This window comes from Euleptes europaea, chromosome 9 (genome assembly GCF_029931775.1).
Source record: "Euleptes europaea isolate rEulEur1 chromosome 9, rEulEur1.hap1, whole genome shotgun sequence".
Lineage (NCBI taxonomy): Eukaryota > Metazoa > Chordata > Lepidosauria > Squamata > Sphaerodactylidae > Euleptes > Euleptes europaea.
In genome coordinates, this window is record NC_079320.1 from 64,747,717 (window position 1) to 64,765,623 (window position 17,907).

At 45.9% G+C, this 17,907-nt stretch overlaps 1 protein-coding gene across 2 annotated transcripts in view; it reads left to right on the plus strand.

The window, feature by feature from the left end:
* Positions 1–343: 343 nt before the first annotated feature.
* The window catches only part of SGCZ (sarcoglycan zeta), a 296,102-nt gene continuing 278,538 nt past the window's right edge, over positions 344–17,907 (plus strand). For both annotated transcript variants that reach the window (XM_056855370.1, XM_056855371.1), the window contains exon 1: positions 344–538. In XM_056855370.1, the coding sequence (XP_056711348.1) occupies positions 344–538 (195 nt within the window). The remainder of the gene's footprint in view (positions 539–17,907) is intronic.

The following is a 17,907-nucleotide window of genomic DNA, read 5'->3' on the forward strand; positions in this document are numbered from 1 at the left end:
GGGGCAGAGCCTGAGGAGGGCTGGGTTTGGGGAGAGGGGGACTTCAACGCCATAGAGTCCAATTGCCAAAGCAGCCATTTTCTCCAGGTGAACTGATCTCTAATGGCTGGAGATCAGTTGTAATAGCAGGAGCCCTCCTCTGGCTCTGCCCCTCAAAAATCTCCAGGTATTTTGCAACCCGGAGCTGGCAACCCTAACTGGAACTGCTCATTCAGTCTGAATGGACTATGGGAGGTGTCTAGTTTGGCTCATATTCAAACACCGAGAGTGCTGCTGTAATGCAATAAGATGAAAAACTGCATTTTTATTTGAATTATCAAAGGCTTTTTTTCATTTTCAATAGATGACACGAGAACAGTACGTACTGGCAACACAGCAAAATAATCTGCCAAGAACGGAACACCCTCAGCTTTATCCAGTGGGAATTTATGGCTGGCGAAAGAGGTGCCTGTACTTCTTTGTCCTCTTGCTGTTGGTTACCATGATCGTTAACTTAGCAATGACAATCTGGATACTGAAAGTTATGAATTTCACAGTGGTAAGTAGAACCAAAATTTTATTTCTTTGCTCACAAATTCTAAGAGGTTGGGTGGTGGTTTGGCACTACCTCCATTTATTCTCTATATGGACAAGTTTCAAGAATTAATCAGAGGCACCATTTCAGACTTCACTGGGAAGTCCAAAAATGTAAGAATTCAGAGACTTGATGTTCAGTGTATTGAACTGCACAAAAGCTGCATTTTTTAAAAAACAGTATTTGTTGTGTTTGCTTTCTTATATACTGTAATACAATTAGTATTGGGATCAGCTCAGGTCAATTGCCATCCCTTTTCCTGAAGTACTTTTGGCATGCATACCTCATTGCAGCACCCTTTGGGGGCAGAGGGACACCATACTGAACCCATGGGTTCTTGATATCACAAGCCCAGTCGCTGCTTCTTTAAGGCAGGTTCTTTATTCCACAGTACAGACCCCTGAAGGTGTGGTTTATCTAGGGTTGCCAGTTCTGGGCTGGGAAATGCCTGGAGATTTTAGGGGTGGAGCCTGGGAAGGGTGGGATTAAGGGAGGGGAAAGACCTCAGCAGGGTATAATGCTATAGAGTCCACCCTCCAAAGCAGCCATTTTCTCCAGGGGAACTGATCTTTGTTCCCATCCCAGAGCTGGCAACCCTAGCAGGGATGCTGCCAGCCTCATCTGTGAGATTGCCTGTGGGCATAGCCCAGTGGCTGACTGATCCTCACCTCCTCTTTGAGCTGCATGGCAGATGTGGCCAGCCCAGGGAGTTTCTCATCCATGACTTCTTGTATTGTGGCCCACCTGCCCCTTCCTTGCCTGCTTCTGGGCTTAGCTTCCCCTGGGGGCTTGATGTAGTTGCTCCAGCCTGCAGCAGGGCCTGCACCACCCACCCAGGAGCCTCCACAGGTCCAGGTAAGTTTGGTGGTGGAATTCCTGCTCTTGGGCAGTAGAATATTTCCATTATTCTCCAACATTCCACAGAATAAGCTGGGTTGTCCTGTTAGGGTTGCTAGCTCCGGGTTGGGAAATACCTGGAGATTTTTGGGGTAAAGCCTGAGGAGGGTGGGATTTTAGAGTTGCCACCCTCCAGGTACTAGTTGGAGATCTCCTGCTATTATTACTGATCTCCAGCCAATAGATATCAATTCACTTGGAGAAAGTGGCTGCTTTGGCAATTGGACTCTGTGGCATTGAAGTCCCTCCCCAAACCCCGCCCTCCTCAGGCTCTGCCCCCCAAACCTCCCACCGGTGGCAAAGAGGGACCTGGAAACCCTACGGGGTTTGGGAAGGTGAGAGGCTTCAATGCCATAGAGTCCAATTGCCAAAGCGGCCATTTTCTTCAGGTGAACTGATCACTTTTGGCAGAAGATCAGTCTTAACAGCAGGAGATTTCCAGCTAGTACCTGGAGGTTGGCAACCCTGTGTCCTGTCCACCCCTTCCCACCAAGTATGTAGAACTAGAAAACAGACCAGAAGCATAATTGTTCCTGAGGAATCGTCACATGGGTCAGACACAAAGGGTAATGGATGAATTCCTACCTCCCACATCCTCCCTGAGCATTGCTTCTGATATTCATAAGCAATGTGAACTGCAGAATGAATACTCAGTCATGAAGCATTGTAGATTTATTGTGTAATTTTAAAAAGAGGTGACGTACTATTTTTTCCTCTGTCCTTTGTTTTGATAAAGTATTATTTGCCTTAGAGAAGAGCGTGTTTGTTATCTCTTTTTATCATACAAATCTACGGAATGTTCACTTTGACAATCCCTCGGCTTTATTATCAGTACATACATCTTGGTAGTTTATGGAAAACAATAACTTTTGTTTAGCAACTGTTAGTGTCTTCCTCATCACTGTAGATCGCCACTGTCTGTCTTGTGCATTAAAATTTGGTGTGTAATAACAGTATGAAGATGATTCAGTAGTCTTAAATTAAGAATTAGTCCTATGCATTAGGACAGCAGTGGCCTGATTCATGGCATGTTAAAACACAGTGAAGGTATTGTTTAAAGGCATTTTTGTGATACAGTTAAATATTCTTTGGCTGTATATATTTAATAGACTGGGGGTGGGGACCATGAGAAGGGGGAACAATTTGGAAATGTCAACCTGTCCCCTCAAATATCTTTCCATGAGTCTTGTTTGAAGCTTTTGATGCCCTGAGCAGGCTTATTTCTTCTTCTCTCCCCCAATAATATAAAGGTAAAGGTAGTCCACTGTGCAGGCACCAGGTCACTACTGACCCACGGAGTGACGTCACATCCTGATGTTTACTAGGCAGACTATGTTTACGGGGTCATTTGCCATTGATTTGCCCCAGTCATCTACACTTTACCCCCAACAAGCTGGATACTCATTTTACTGACCTCGTAAGGATGGAAGGCTGAGTCAACCATGAGCTGGTTATCTGAAACTGACTTCTTTTGGGATTGAACTCAGGTTGTGAGCAGAGCTTTTGACTGCAGTACTGCAGTTTACCACTCTGCACCACAGGGCTCTATAGTATAGTATAGTATAGTAAAGTATAGTATAGTATAGTAAATGCTTATGGCTGTTTAGCTTTTAAAAAGGTGAGCAAAGGGAGACATGACAGGGGTCTATAAAATTATGCATGGTATGAAGAGAATTTACAGGGAGAAGCTTTTCTCCCTCTCTCATAATACTAGAACGCGGGGTCATCTGCTGAAGCTGGAAGGTGAGAGGATCAAAACAGACAAAAGGAAGTATTTCTTCACACAACACATAGTTAAATTGCAGAACTCCCTGCCCCAGGATGTGGTGATGGCTGCCAACTTGAAAGGCTTTCAGAGGGGAATGGACATATTCATAGAGGAGAGGGCTATCCATGGCTACTAGTTAAAATGGATACTTGTCATGATGCATACCTATTCTCTCCAGTACCAGAGGAGCAAGCCTATTATATTAGGTCCTGTGGAACACAGGCAGGATAATGCTGCTGCAGTTGTCTTGCTTGTGGGCTTCCTAGAGGCAACTGGTTGGTCACTGTGTGAACAGATTGCTGGACTTGATGGCCTTGGTCTGATCCAGCAGGGCCTTTCTTATGTTCTTGTGTTCTAAGGATATGGCTCACACTCTTATGCCCTGCTAGGTGAGAAATGTGGTTCCCAGGCACTGTCCCGTCAGGCAGTGCCTTGGTTCTGTTTATCTTCAGCAAGTTTCTGGCATCATGCCTTCAGACCCTACCCAGGGCCCCTGCTGATGTCATTGAGATAACTGTCTATCAGTAGCAGCAGAAAGTTTTAAAGCAAGCCTAAGTCAGTATTGCTGAGAACAGAACCAGATGGGTGTATGTATTTTTTCTCTCAACTGGGAGAGGATTGTTAGAAAATAAACCAGCAAGGGTAGTATATAGTCTCTCCCTGGTCAGGGAAGGACCTATGCGTGACTCTTAAACTTCCCACCCTTAGTTCCAGGCAATTCCAAAAGGTTTGGATTGGCAGGTGCTCTCTTTGTGTGGCTGCAGTGGCTCTGGCATAGAACTATGTTCCCAATGGGGTGGGAGGGAGACCCAATGAGGCTTGTGATATTTCCAGGCATGCTCCTAGTGTTGCACAATTCTGACTTCTCCACCTGTACTTCACAAGCACCAGGTTTACATTGGTTTGTAGGGTTGCCAATCTCCAGCTGATAGAGATCAGTTCACCTGGAGAAAATGGCTGCTTTGGTGGTTGGATTCTATGGCATTGAAGTCCCTCCCCTCCCCAAACCCCGCCCTCCTCAGATACTGCCCCCCAAACCTCTCGCTGGTGGCAAAGAGGGACCTGGCAACCCTATTGGCTTGGCATTGGCAGTACACTATGGCGGTCTATAGATATGTGAAGAACCATCTCTTCCTATACTATCCAGCCCACTAGTTAGGTCTTTTTTTCAAGCCCTGGTCTCTCCGTCCCCTGCCGTAAGAGGTGAGGCTGACGATGACTAGAGGCAGGGCATTTTCTGTGGTGGCCCCTCACATTTGGAATGCCCTCCCCCTTGAGCTCCCCTGCTGCCCTCTTTTAGGCTCCAGGCCACAACACATCTTTTTACTTTGACTCTTAGTTAGGGTTTTTTGTCTTATCAGCTTTTAAAAAATGGTCTGCTTCTGATTTGAGGTCAAATTTGTGAATAGTTTTTATGCTGTTTATTTACAAAAGGCTTTTTAATTGGTTTGTTTTTCATGGTTTTCTGTTTTATATTGTTATATTATTTTAATTGTAAGCCGCCTTTAGCAGGACAGCATAGAAATATTCTGAATAAGTAATAGAGTTTCTTTGCGTTACGCTGCTTTGGGGCTAAGCTGCCATTCAAAAGCAGTTCACAGACTGGCCTTCAGATTGTTGTGTGCGTAAGAGCTTTATCAATACGCAATCTCTGCTGCCAGAATTGTTTATGCTAGGTACTGGAAGTCCAATATAATTCCTGATATTACAGAGTGAAATAATAAACTTTCAGATTTTGCACTGATGGCCAGATTAACTCACCTGATAAACAGGAAATCAGTAGATGAATTTGAGTTGAAATGGCAACCTTTCTACGATCATTACTCATGTGATATGTGACACATATCATAACTATTTTACAATCTGAATAGTTAACGATCTAAAGAACCCGTTTAGTGAAATCTAGGATGTTTTAAAAGGTAATGATAAATAACAAAAACTACGATAATTGATATTTTAAAGTTTAATATTTGTTGAGGTTTTTTGAGTAATATGTTTTCATGAAAATCAAGACATTTTGATGTTTTAGATGACAGATAGCAACCTGGGTGCGTGTGTGTTAAGTGCCGTCAAGTCGCTTCCAACTCATTGCAACCCTATGAATCAGTGTCGTCCAAAACATCCTGTCTTTGACAGTCTTGCTCAGGTCTTGCAAATTGAGAGCTGTGGCTTCCTTTATAGAGTCAATATTGTTGGGTCTTCCTCTTTTCCTGGTGCCTTCAACTTTTCCTGGCAGGATTGTCTTTTCCAGTGACTCTTGTCTTCTCATAATGTGACCAAAGTACGATAGCCTCGGATTGTTAGCCTCCTAGAACATACTATAGAGCTGTCTCAGGTAATATTTCAAAAGGTTGTGATAATATAGAATTTCAAATTTGGTATTAGTTGCGAGGAGAACTCATCTTTCCTTTACTGCCTGCCTAATTAGTGAATTGAGGCCTTTGCTTCACTAGTTCAAGTCATGCCCATGTGGCTGCAGTAATTATACCGAGGTATAACAATCTGCAAAGATAACAATTGAAGTGTAACACATACTTTATTCCCAAATCCAGTCTTTTATGACTACACTGGCTATGGAGTTTCAAGAAAGCACTTAGCTAATGTGGATTTTAACTGTCCCTTCAATTCTAAATCCAATTAGATCGTACACAGTTGACAAGTGAAAATTAATATTTAATCCTCCTTTGTTACTCTGTGAGAATGAATTTGCAACTTTCTTCTTCTCTTCAAATGAGAAGCTGTAGAAAGCAGAGAAGGAAAATAAATTAACAGTCAAAAATTTTTTTTTAAAAAAAAGCAGAAAACCAAGTACAAATTGTTTAGGGAATCTTATTTATCTGCCTCCATTATATTTCCTTTTGTTACTGTTCTATGCTTTCCCATAAGTGCAAATTTGTAGTTGTTAACATTTTATGTTTGAACAAGCTCGACATGTCGTTACTATCAATTGCTTCTGTTCCTTGGAAGACTGACAGGATCCTTTGGTTTGTGTGATAAACTATCAGATTGCCCTTGCCAAAATTTGTACAGAGGGCGTTCTTGACATGAAATTATTAACTTTTATTTTTCAGTGATAATAGTTTGACTCAGTGTGAAATGCTCTATTATGAGACTGATCTTGCTTTGCATTTCAACCTTTTAATATAAACATAGTTTTCTTTTAATAACTGAATTGAAAGAACAAGAGCATAGGTATGATTTTTGATTGTACCTTTTTAGCAGCCTGGATCTAAATATTCCTAACTAAGATACCATTATGTCAATGTGCACATTAAAAAAAATATCAATGCACAACTGTTGTGCATTGTGTATTCAATGCACAACTGTTGTGGAAGCTGCTTCCCTATGATGTAGGGTTGCTAGGTTCAGAAACTCCTGGATATTTGGAGAACAATGGGGTACAATGTCATGGAGTCCACCCTCCAAACCATCCATTTTCTTCAGGGGAACTGATCTCTGTAATCTGGAGATGAGCTGTAATTCCGGAGGATCCCAAGGGGGCTAGTTAGGGTTGCCAGCCTCCAGGTACTAGCTGGAGATCTCCTTCTATTTCAACTGATCTCCAGAGATCAGTTCACCTGGAGAAAATGGCCACTTTGGCAATTGGACTTTATGGCATTGAAGTCCCTCCCCTCCCTAAACACTGCCCTCCTCAGGCTCCACCCAAAAACCTCCTGCCGGTGGCGAAGAGGGACCTGGTAACCCTAGGGCTAATTGGGTCCTGGCATCCCTACTGAGGCATGTACCATGAATGTATGGTAATAGCCATGTAGAATCAAAATATGGATGGGATCTTGGGGATCCTTCTTGTATTTGGGAATTCCTTTCTTAAGAAGGAACCATGTTATTTGTTGTGTCCTGTTTGGGTCAGTCCATGTTCAGCCGCTGCTGACCCAAACAGGACACAGAGGCCGTTAACACATGGGTGCTTTCTCCCTCTTTTCTCCCAGGAATGCAGTGAATTGGCAAGATCCCCACGCACGTGCTTTCCACAAGCGCGCGTTGACCCCTCTGCCTTTCGCTACATTCCCGGGAGAACTAATTCCTCGGTGGCCATTAACGCATGGCCATAATCGAATTTATTTGTCCCTGGTGTATCTCACATTTTATGTTCCTGCATTCAAAAAATTGAACGCACGGGGACATAAAACAGGGACAAACAAATCCGGCTTCTTTCCCCTCCAGGTAGAAGTCACTGCCCGGCCCTGGCCAGGAAAGCAGCGGCGGCACCTTTTCCTTCCCCCCCTCACCCCACCCCCCCTCTCACTCCCCCCGGCTGGCGTTTGAAGCTCTCCTCCAAGCAGCCTGCTGCCTGGATCCCCGCTGTCAGAGGGGAAGCGGCGGCAACCCCTTCCGGCACACCAGGTCTGTGCACTTCCCGCCGCCACAAACCTTCACCGGGTAGGCTGCTTGGAGGTGAGCTTCAAACGCCAGTGGGGGGGGCGCGGCACGGGAAGAGGGGGGGAGAGAGGCGGGAGTGGGGGGTTAGGGGAGGAACAGGTGCCGCCGCTGCTGCTCTCCCCGCAGAGGCCGGGTAGTGTCTTCCTCCCAGCAGGGAAAGGAGCCGCCGGCGCTGCTGCCGGGGCCCAGAAGTCTCCCGGTGGGGAGTCGCAATAACAGAGGAATTAGTTATCCCGGGAATGTAGCGAAAGGCAGAGGGGTCAACGCTCTCTTGTGGAAAGCACGTGCGTGGAGACCTTACCAATTTGCTGCATTCCCAGGAGAAAAGAGGGAGAAAGCACCCATGCATTAACGGCCTGTTATTGCGACTTACATGAAAGTCGCGCAACAGAGGAAGGAGCTCGCCCATGCGTGCCGGGCGCCCGGATCGACTCCCCACTGGGAGACTTCTGGGCCCTGGCAGCAGCGGCGGCAGCTCCTTTCCCTGCCGGGAGGAAGACACTACCCGGCCCCGGCGGGGAGAGCAGCAGTGGTGGCACCTGTTCCTCCCCTAACCCCCACCCCCGCCTCTCTCTCCCCCTCTCCCCGTGCTGCCCCCCCACTGGCATTTGAAGCTCACCTCCGAGCAGCCTGCCTGGTGAAGGTTTGTGGCGGCGGGAAGTGCGCAGACCTGGCGCTCCGGAAGGGGCTGCCGCCGCTTCCCCTCTGACAGCGGGGATCCAGGCAGCAGGCTGCTTGGAGGTGAGCTTCAAATGCTGGCCTGGAGGGGGAGAAGGGGGGTGGGGGAGGAAAAGGTGCCGCCACTGCTTTCCTGGCCAGGGCCGGGCAGTGACTTCTACCTGGCGGGGAAAGCAGCCGAATTTGTTTGTCCCTGTTTTATGTCCCCGTGCGTTCAATTTTTTGAATGCGGGAACATAAAACGTGAGATACACTAGGGACAAATAAATTTGATTATGGCCATGCGTTAATGGCCAGAGTCTTATTCCAAGACACTGAAATACCGGACAATTCTACCAACTATTTTGTCAGATTGCACAGAGAAGCCATTGAAATTCATAAACATCAGCACAAGTTTAACAGAAAAGAAGAGAGTTTAAGAATGAATAAGGCTTGGCTTCCTGTCCTGAAAACCTCCAGACTAACAAAGACTACAGTCCACAATAGCCATGCGGATTAGCTTTGGATTCCACATGTTAACAGATCACTTCAGGATACAATGGTTCCACATCAACATACCACACCCTCATTAGCTCATTACGTTCATACTTACAGGACAATGATTAGCACATTACCTTTGATACTTTTGCAGGACAATGACTCAGCTCAAACCCAACCCCCTTCTGACTATATATATTATTCTCCCTACACACTTTGACACTGAGAGACACTGTCCTTCAGTGTTACTCCTCTGAAGATGCCTGCCACAGCTGCTGGCGAAATGTCAGGAAAGAAAATATCAAGACCACGGTCACACAGCCTGGATAACCTACAAGAACCAATGAACTCTGACCGTGAAAGCCTTTGACAATAACTGCATATTATTTAGGCCTGAAACTCAATTGCAGCGTGCCGATCTTGTAACAAATATCAGAATGTCTAGATTATGTAGTCTCCAAATGTTATTGAATTAATGTAATAAACCCTTGATCCCCTTTTCCTGCTTCTGTTTTAATTATGGATGTATTGAATTGTGTATGCTGGCCAATGGCTGTAAATAAAAGTACTATTATACCTCTGGTTTTAGATAAGTGGCCTTCACTTAACAGGTTTTTTGTGCTGTATGATAGTGAAATGCCCTACTGCTTTGTAATGGAGGTATATTTTTCCCTGTTCAAATGCTAATGGTGTTACATCATTGCATTGTTTCTTTTCAGTTTCAGTCTCTCAGCTGATTCCCCTCACCGCCTCTGCCCATCACATCCTCAACGGAGAGGAGCTGAATGCAGTGTGTTTTATAGCCCTTCCAAGAAACACCACTGCCTAGATGAAACAAACAAACAAAAAAAGCTGTCCAATCTTAATTCTTTTTGGTGTTACCTCTTACCACAAAGGAAATGTATGCTTATTATCATTGGGCAAGTGCTAGGAAAAGAGCATACTTTTGCTACATTTCCTGCTAGCTAGCTCAGTTGGCCCTGTTGGGGGGCGGGATGCGAGCCTGATTTTGATCTGAAAGTTTGCCAAAATGCCAAGCCTAATTATTAGTTTCACTTTGCATCAGATTCTCAGTAATGAACATTGTCTTTCCAATATGCTTTCTGTAAATTGCTGGAAGTATCATGGCTTGTTTTGATCTCATTAGTACAGAATGTGTTGACCAAGAGTATTAAAACAATTGAGAAAAAACCCTCAACAGATTGCTTAGAATGTGTTCATTGAGGCTAAGCACTTTGCTGGGGGTTCAAACAAGCTGGATCTAGCACCTTTGTAATTGCCTATTAACCTAGCTTGGAGCAAAAACTTAGCAACTGTTTTCCTGGCTGCCTTCTTTCCAACTCACAAGTAAGCATGCATTCGGGGTGATGTCCATCTTTTCAAATGGAGACATGCCAATTAGCACATTTGTTGGATACTTGCCCTAGGGTTTACTTGCCAGCCAACCATGAGTTTAATAGGGGGACAGCATGTGCAGCAACGTGAATGCATTTAACATCTGCTCTTCCCTCTGGCTGTAGTCTTTCAGACAGCCACAAGTGTTCTGCGCTAACACTTCAGCAAGCCCGTTAATGTACATCCAAACAAGTATTTCGGCAGCAGTGCTGGTAAATTCAAGATTTCACAGCCACTTAGCACAACTTGTAGACGCTTGGACTTTTGTTCAGACATGGCAATTAATTATGTGACTTTAAAAATATAAGGAGAGTGAGCAAAGCTCCTGCATTCATTTGATCTGGCCATGAGTCAGACTTGCTGAGCTATATCAGCGTCCTTCATGCAAATCAGACTCCTAAATGTACGCAGCTCCAAGGAGATGGTGCTATACAGTTCCTCCCTTGTTTAACTGGAATAAATTTTTGGCAAATGTAGGATAAATCTGCATTTACAAAATAACTCAAGCAGGGAAATTGTGTGTGTGAGTGTCCCTGCACAGGTGATATTCATTGCATGTAATGAAAGCCTTCTATTTTGTTGATCAAGTGTTGGCTATTTGCAGGCATGCATTCTAAACCTGTGCCCTGAGATTAGTTTTAAAATCTGGTACAATTTCCTAGCATCCTCTCATTTCTCCTGCTGCCCAGGCCAGACCCACGGTTAGATTGTCCCAGATCCATGGTTAGTTTTTTTCCCCCCAGGGATCCTAACAGTGTTGGACATTCCAGTTTCAAACCATCGTTTACTCCCTCTTGGCCACTGAGGTCCCAATAGGGTTGCCAGGTTCCTCTTCGCCACCGGTGGGAGGTTTTGGGGGCAGAACCTGAGGAGGGTGGGGTTTGGGGAGGCGAGGGACTTCAATGCCATAGATTCAAATTGCCAAAGCGGCCATTTTCTCCAGGTGAACTGATCTCTACCGGCTGGAGATCAGTTGTAAAAGCAGGCAATCTCCTGCTACTACCTGGAGGTTCAAGCAAATATAGACACTTCTGTGTACAATGAAGTTACAATAAAAAAAAACACATATTGAATGTATTGATATTGAATGCTGACAGGATCTGAGGGGATAGAGGTAATGTTATACACCTGAGGATAATTATACCTAACTGGATGATTAGGACAGGCAGGTATCCTGAAGGGGAACCCTGAACTCTCATGAAATCTGACTAGCCGGTGGAAGGCAGATAAGATGTGTTATTCCCAATTAATAAAATGTAATCAGTTAATATGAATAGGCAATAGAAATGGATTAATGAATAGTTGTGAATCTTTTATATTATAGGTAACTGTTACTACCCATAGGGCAGGGATGAGGAACGTATATGGCCCCCGAGGACATTTTCAGTGGCCCTTGGGAACTCCAGGGCCCAGCTGCAGAGGCGCAGCACAGCGCGGCCCTCCCCGAGGGTGTTCCTGGGGCCGCGGCGCCCTTTGGACCTCCTCTCATTGACTGTTGGTTGGCGAGAGGAGGGGGAGGGACGCTTCCCCCAAGGCTGCCCCCTACAGTCGCAGCATGCAGGAACGCTGCGGCACACTGTAAGCCCCTCTCGCCACCTGGAGAGGGGTGGAGGCGGTGGAGAGGCCGGTGGAGAGGCCGGTGGGCTTGGAGGGCCTTTTGTGGACTCGGGTGGGGGGGCAGGAGGGCGTAGAGGCTGGGGCCCGGTCGCTCGTGGCTGCGTGTGCTGCCATGTGTGTTGGGGGAGACGGGGAGCCTGGGGCCCGGTTGCATGGGGACGGCGTGTGTGGGTGTGTGTGTATGTGTGGGGGGTGAAGGCTTTTATCTCTTCCTCTTTTTCTGTCACTCTTTCTCCTCCTCTCTCCCTCGTCTCTTTTTTTGTCTGTCTCCTTCCGTCCTTTTCTCTCCCTCCATTTCTCTGTTTTCCTTCCTTCCTTCTCTGAGGATCGGCTGTGGGCTGCGCCCCCTTGGTACCTCCTTTGCCCAGGGCCCACCGCTGGCTGCCCTCCCGCCTGGGAGGGGGGAGGGAGGGGGGAGTGGGAGTGCCCTCCAGGCCTTCTCTGTGTGGCCTCCCCTGTGGTTGCCAACTTCCAGGTGGTGGCTGGAGACCTGGCAACCCTAGCCTCTCCCCCCCCCGCGCTGGGAGATCTACACCTGGTTATGGCCCCTGAATGAAGTTATAAATGAGCAAATGGCCCTTGGCAGGAAAAAGGTTCCCCACCCCTGTTGTATATGATGGGTGTCAGAGGAGGAACTGAAGAAAAACTGAAACGATCGTCTTCCTCTTCTGCCTGACATCTGAAAGAAAACAAAAAACAAACTTTGGACCTATTTAAGATTACTTTGTTGAAATATTGTATGTTACACTATACTTATCTGTTATAGGAAATAGTAGTCTCTCATTATTGTTGGTGTTTTTTCTACATGTTTTTTTCTACATGTGTGGAGATTGTAGCAATATAGTTGTTACCTTGTATATTGGGGTTTATATTTAAACCAGACTCTGTGTGTTTTTTTGGATTGTAACTACCTGGAGATTGGCAACCCTAGGTCCCCCCCAAAAAATCACTGGGTTATAGATCAAATCAAGCCTGAACTGACCCTAGAAGCCAAAATGACTAAACTGAGGCTATCGTATTTTGGTCACGTCGTGAGACGACAAGAGTCACTGGAAAAGACAGTCATGCTAGGAAAAGTTGAGGGCAGCAGGAAAAGAGGAAGACCCAACAAGAGATGGATTGACTCAATAAAGGAAGCCACAGCCTTCAATTTGCAAGATCTGAGCAAGGCTGTCAAAGATAGAACATTTTGGAGGACTTTGATTCATAGGGTCGCCATGAGTCGGAAGCGACTTGACGGCACTTAACACACACGCATTATTGTTGATGTTTTTTCTACATGTGTGGAGATTGTAGCAATGTAGTTGTTACCTTGTATATTGGGGTTTATATTTAAACCAGACTCTGTGTGTGTTTTTGGATTGTAACTACCTGGAGATTGGCAACCCTAGGTCCCAATTTGTCCAAGGCCTGGCGCTGACGCAGTTTCCTTTTTGAAATGCTAGGAAGATCTGCCTGTGGATCTTCCTACATTTCATTTGGTTCGACTCTTAGACTTAGAACATAGAAGGTGCCTGAAAATCTCCTCAGACAAAAGAAATATTCAGAATCAGTCCTTGCTGCCTCCTTGACTGGGGATCAGTAGTGTTGCCAGCCTTGAGGCTAGAGTTGCCAACTTCCAGGTACTAGCTGGAGATCTCCTGCTATTACAACCTATCTCCAGCCGATAGAGGTCAGTTCCCCCAGAGAAAATGGCCGCTTTGGCAATTGGACTCTGTGGCGTTGAATTGCCAGTAGCGAAGAGGGACCTGGCAACCCTACTTGAGGTGGAGCCTGGAGATCTCCTGGTATTGCATATGACCTCCAGACTACAGAGATCAGTTCACCTGGAGAAAATGGCTGCTTTGGAGGGTAGACTCTATGGCATTATAGCCTACTATGGTCTCTCCCCTTCGAAAACCCTTCCTTTCCCAAGCTCCACCCCCAAAATCTCCAGCTATTTCCCAACCCAGAGCCGGCAACCCTAGGGATAAGACAGAATCATGGTACTAACTAGGGTTCTAACTTCCAGGCAGAGCCTGAAGATCTCTGGAATTACAACTGATATCCTGCCTACGGAGATCAGTTCCACTGGAGAAAATGACTGGTTTGGAAGGCGGTCTGTATGGCATTATACCCTGCTGAGGTCCCTTCCTTCCTCAAACCCCACCATCCCTGGGCTCCAGGAATTTCCCAACCCAAAGTTGACAACCCTGGTTGCCACCAAAATAATTATTTGTAGCAGTATTTGTGAAACTTGTAGCATGCCAGTGGATTGATCACAGCTTTTCAGTTTTACTGCTTTCCCAAAGAGAGTATCAGTTACCTCTGGGCAAACAGCAAACTGTGCTTGCACTAAGCAGTGGTTCTCTCTCTCCCTCTGGGGAGATCTGTATAAATGCACTTTACAAAGGTTCCTGGTGTCAAAGCAGGGAGCCAGTGTGATGTAGTGGTTAAGAACGGTGGTTTGGAGTGGTGGAGTCCGATCTGGGGAACCAGGTTTGATTCCCCACTCCTCCACATGAGCGTCGGAGGCTAATCTGGTGAACCGGATTGGTTTCCCCACACCTACGCACAAAGCCAGCTGGGTGACCTTGGGCTAGTCACAGCTCTCTTAGAGCTCTCTCAGCCGCACCTTCCTCACAGGGTGTCTGTTGTGGGGAGGGGAAGGGAAGGTGATTGTAAGCCAGTTTGAGTCTCCCTTAAGTGGTAGAGAAAGTCGGCATGTAAAAAAACCTTCTTCTTCCTCTTCTTCCTCCTCCTGCTAAGGTTAAGGCTGTAATCCTATGCATGGATACTTGGGAGTATGCCCCATCAAGCCTAGTGAGGGTTAAAAGTAAAGGTCCCCTGTGCAAGCACCAGGTCATTCCTGACCCATGGGGTGACGTCACATCCTAACTTTTCCAAGGCAGACTTTGTTTGCGGGGTGGTTTGCCAGTGCCTTCCCCAGTCGTCTTCCCTTTACCCCAGCAAGCTGGGTACTCATTTCACCGACCTCGAAAGGGTGGAAGGCTGAGTCAACCTTGAGCCGGCTGCCTGAAACCAACTTCCGTTAGGATCGAACTCAGGTCATGAGCAGAGCTTTTGACAGCAGTACTGCAGCTTAACACGGGGCTCCTCTAGTGAGGGTTACGCCTATGTAAATACGCATGTGATTGAACTATATGTGGACTATCAAAGAAACAGAAATTCAATGAAATGTTGCTGGTACTTATGGAATCTGAGGATATAAAAATAGTTAAATATTAAAGCATTTTAAGGCAATAAAAGTCACGAATCAAATTTCCAAATGTAATACTTGAAAAAACTGAATTAAGTGGTAGAGAAAGTCAGCATATAAAAACCAACTCTTCTTCTTCTTCTTCTTCATCTTCTCCTGCAGCTGTATGGACAGTGGGTTCTTCTAAGCTGGAAAAGAGCTGCCAGCTACTGCTAAAATTTGCAAACTGGAACTGCCTGTGCTGTTTCAGTGACTCCATCCTGCTGCCCTATAGGATTGGCAGAGCTGGATTAATGCCTAAGATAAGTAACTACAGTTGAGGGCTTCACATTCCGAGGGGGACTCTAAATAAAATAAAATTACTGAATTATCTTTGGTGAGGCTGTTATACCTAACAGACCTTGGTGCTTCATCTTGTCTTAATCAACCCCCGACGATCATACTGGTCCACTGGCACACAGAACATTCTTTTCTTCTTCTTGTAACTATCACGAGCTACTTGCCGTTCATGGCTGAAAGACAGGCAGCCCATTCCTGAAGAGGGGGAGGCTCCTTAGGAGCCAGCATGACCCTGTACCAGCATCCGAGAGCCACCACCCCCTGCCACGCCGGCAAGGATTTCCCAGAAGGGAAAGCCCACAACGCCGTGGGGGGGCATTCCTGGGAGTGGAGCAGCTTCCTAACCCCATTCACACTGGGAACACCCTCTTGAGTTGGTGCAGCCTCGCTTTATGCAATGGGGCATTTTCCCCCATTTTTGTTTTTTATTTATTTTTAATTTGTCTCTGTGGCAACCGGGAAGCCTCTGAGGAGGTGGTGCAGCTGTGCCATTCTTGGCCATCATGGATCAACTCCCCCCCCCTTTAGGAATGGGTTCCGTGAAGCAGAGCGACAGGGTAGCAGTGTGCTTGGAGTGCAGAGTGGCACATAGTGCAGGGTGGGGCCTATTTCCCACATAGGAACATCTGTGGGCACCATGTTTCCCTGTGTAGTTTCCCTCTTGCACATGGTCATGAACACACATGCACCCATACACGCATGCTTGTGATTCCAGCGCTTCTGCGCGACATGTAAAACCACCCACGGACTTCTGTTGACACCCCATTTTCATTTTGTTAGCAAATGGCTGGTGTTTGTATTGTATTAGCAGGTGTTTCCACTTGATTAGGACTATTTTTGTTTGTAAAGTGGCAGATATTGCAATGATTACATCGTTATCTTTGCATTGACTGGCTTTCATTTGTTTTGATTTAATATTCAGCACAAGAAGTAATGTTGTTTAGCATTGTAAATGACTGTGGCTGACGGGAGCTCTGCTAGTATTTGCTGGGAAGGTCGGTTCTTTGTTTGTTTGGCATGATCTTATCCTGCCATTTTTCCAAAGAGCTCGAGGTGGTGTACATCATTCCCCTCTCCTCCAGTTTAGAGCCAGCGTGGTGTAGTGGTTAAGAATGGTGGTTTGGAGAGGTGGAGTCTGATTTGGAGAACCGGGTTTGATTCCCCACTCCTCCACATGAGCGGCAGAGGCTAATCTGGTGAACTGGATTTGATTCCCCACTCCTACACACAAAGCCAACTGGGTGACCTTGGGCCAGTCATGCTCTCTCAGCCTCACCTACCTCACATGGTGTCTGTTTTGGGGAGGGGAGGGGAAGGTTATTGTAAGCCGGTTTGATTCTCCCTTAAGTGGCAGAGAAAGTCGGCATATAAAAACAAACTCTTCTTCTTCTTCTTCTTCTTCTTCTACTTCTTCTCCTCCTCCTCCTCCTCCTCCTCCTCCTCCTCCTCCTCCTCCTCCTCCTTCCTCACATTAACTAGGGTTGCCAACCTGTATTCAAGGCGGTTGTGAACCACTTTAGAGACATGCAAGGCTGATGAAGCCTCTTTGGTGAAACGCAAAAGAATACCTGGGATTTGCGTACCTTTCATGCGGTCCTGAACAACTTTTCGCTTGTGGGTCCCACCAGACGCTTGGCATTACCCTTTTCAGGAATCCATGTTGACTTTAGTATTATGAGTGAAATGAAGGATACTCACCGTGTCTTTAAGGCTTGTTAAGTCTATATACAGCTTACTTCACTCTATATGTGTAGGATTGTAATATTAGCATGCTGTGGGACATAAGTGTTCATTGTATATAATTGTAAATATTATTGCGTTCGGTACCACGTGTCTGTTTGTATACGTTTTGCATGTTATTAGCTAGTTAGATAATTCTTATATTCTTGTCACTCCTGTTTAAATACACTTTGTGTTTGCTATAAATATTGTGTGTGCTGTTATTTTGATTGAGAACCTCCAGGTAGTAGCTGGAGATCTCCAGCTATTTCAACTGATCTCTAGCTGATAGAGACCAGTTCCCCTGGAGAAAATGGCTGCTTTGGCAATTGGACTCTATGGCATTGAAGTCTCTCCCCTCCCCAAACCCTGCCCTCCTCCGGCTCTGCCCCCAAAACCTCCCACCAGTGGCGAAGAGGAGCCTGGAACCCTACCAATAACCCTATGACTTAGATTAGGCTGAGAGTATGTAACTGGCTTAAGGTCACCCAATGAGATACCATGGCAAAGTGGAGATTCGGGTCTCCCAGATGCTTCCAACACTCTAGCCATGATGGTGCCATGTAATGCAATGGGTTTGACCTTTTTTGCCATTTTAAACTTGTAAAAGCAATTCAAAAATGGCCAGAATTCTCTACATCTCTAGGACCAGCTGGATCTATATGATCTATTGGAAGCAATCCTCCAGGCTCTTGGGGAGGGGGTAAAGCCTGTAGCCCCCAAAAGAATGGTGCTTCTGTGACTACTTTGGTCTGTAGAGAAACACTGTATAATTAAATTACTTTTCACGGTATTGCACTTTCTTTTCAACTTTTGAGAACAAACATTGATTCTTAAATCTCG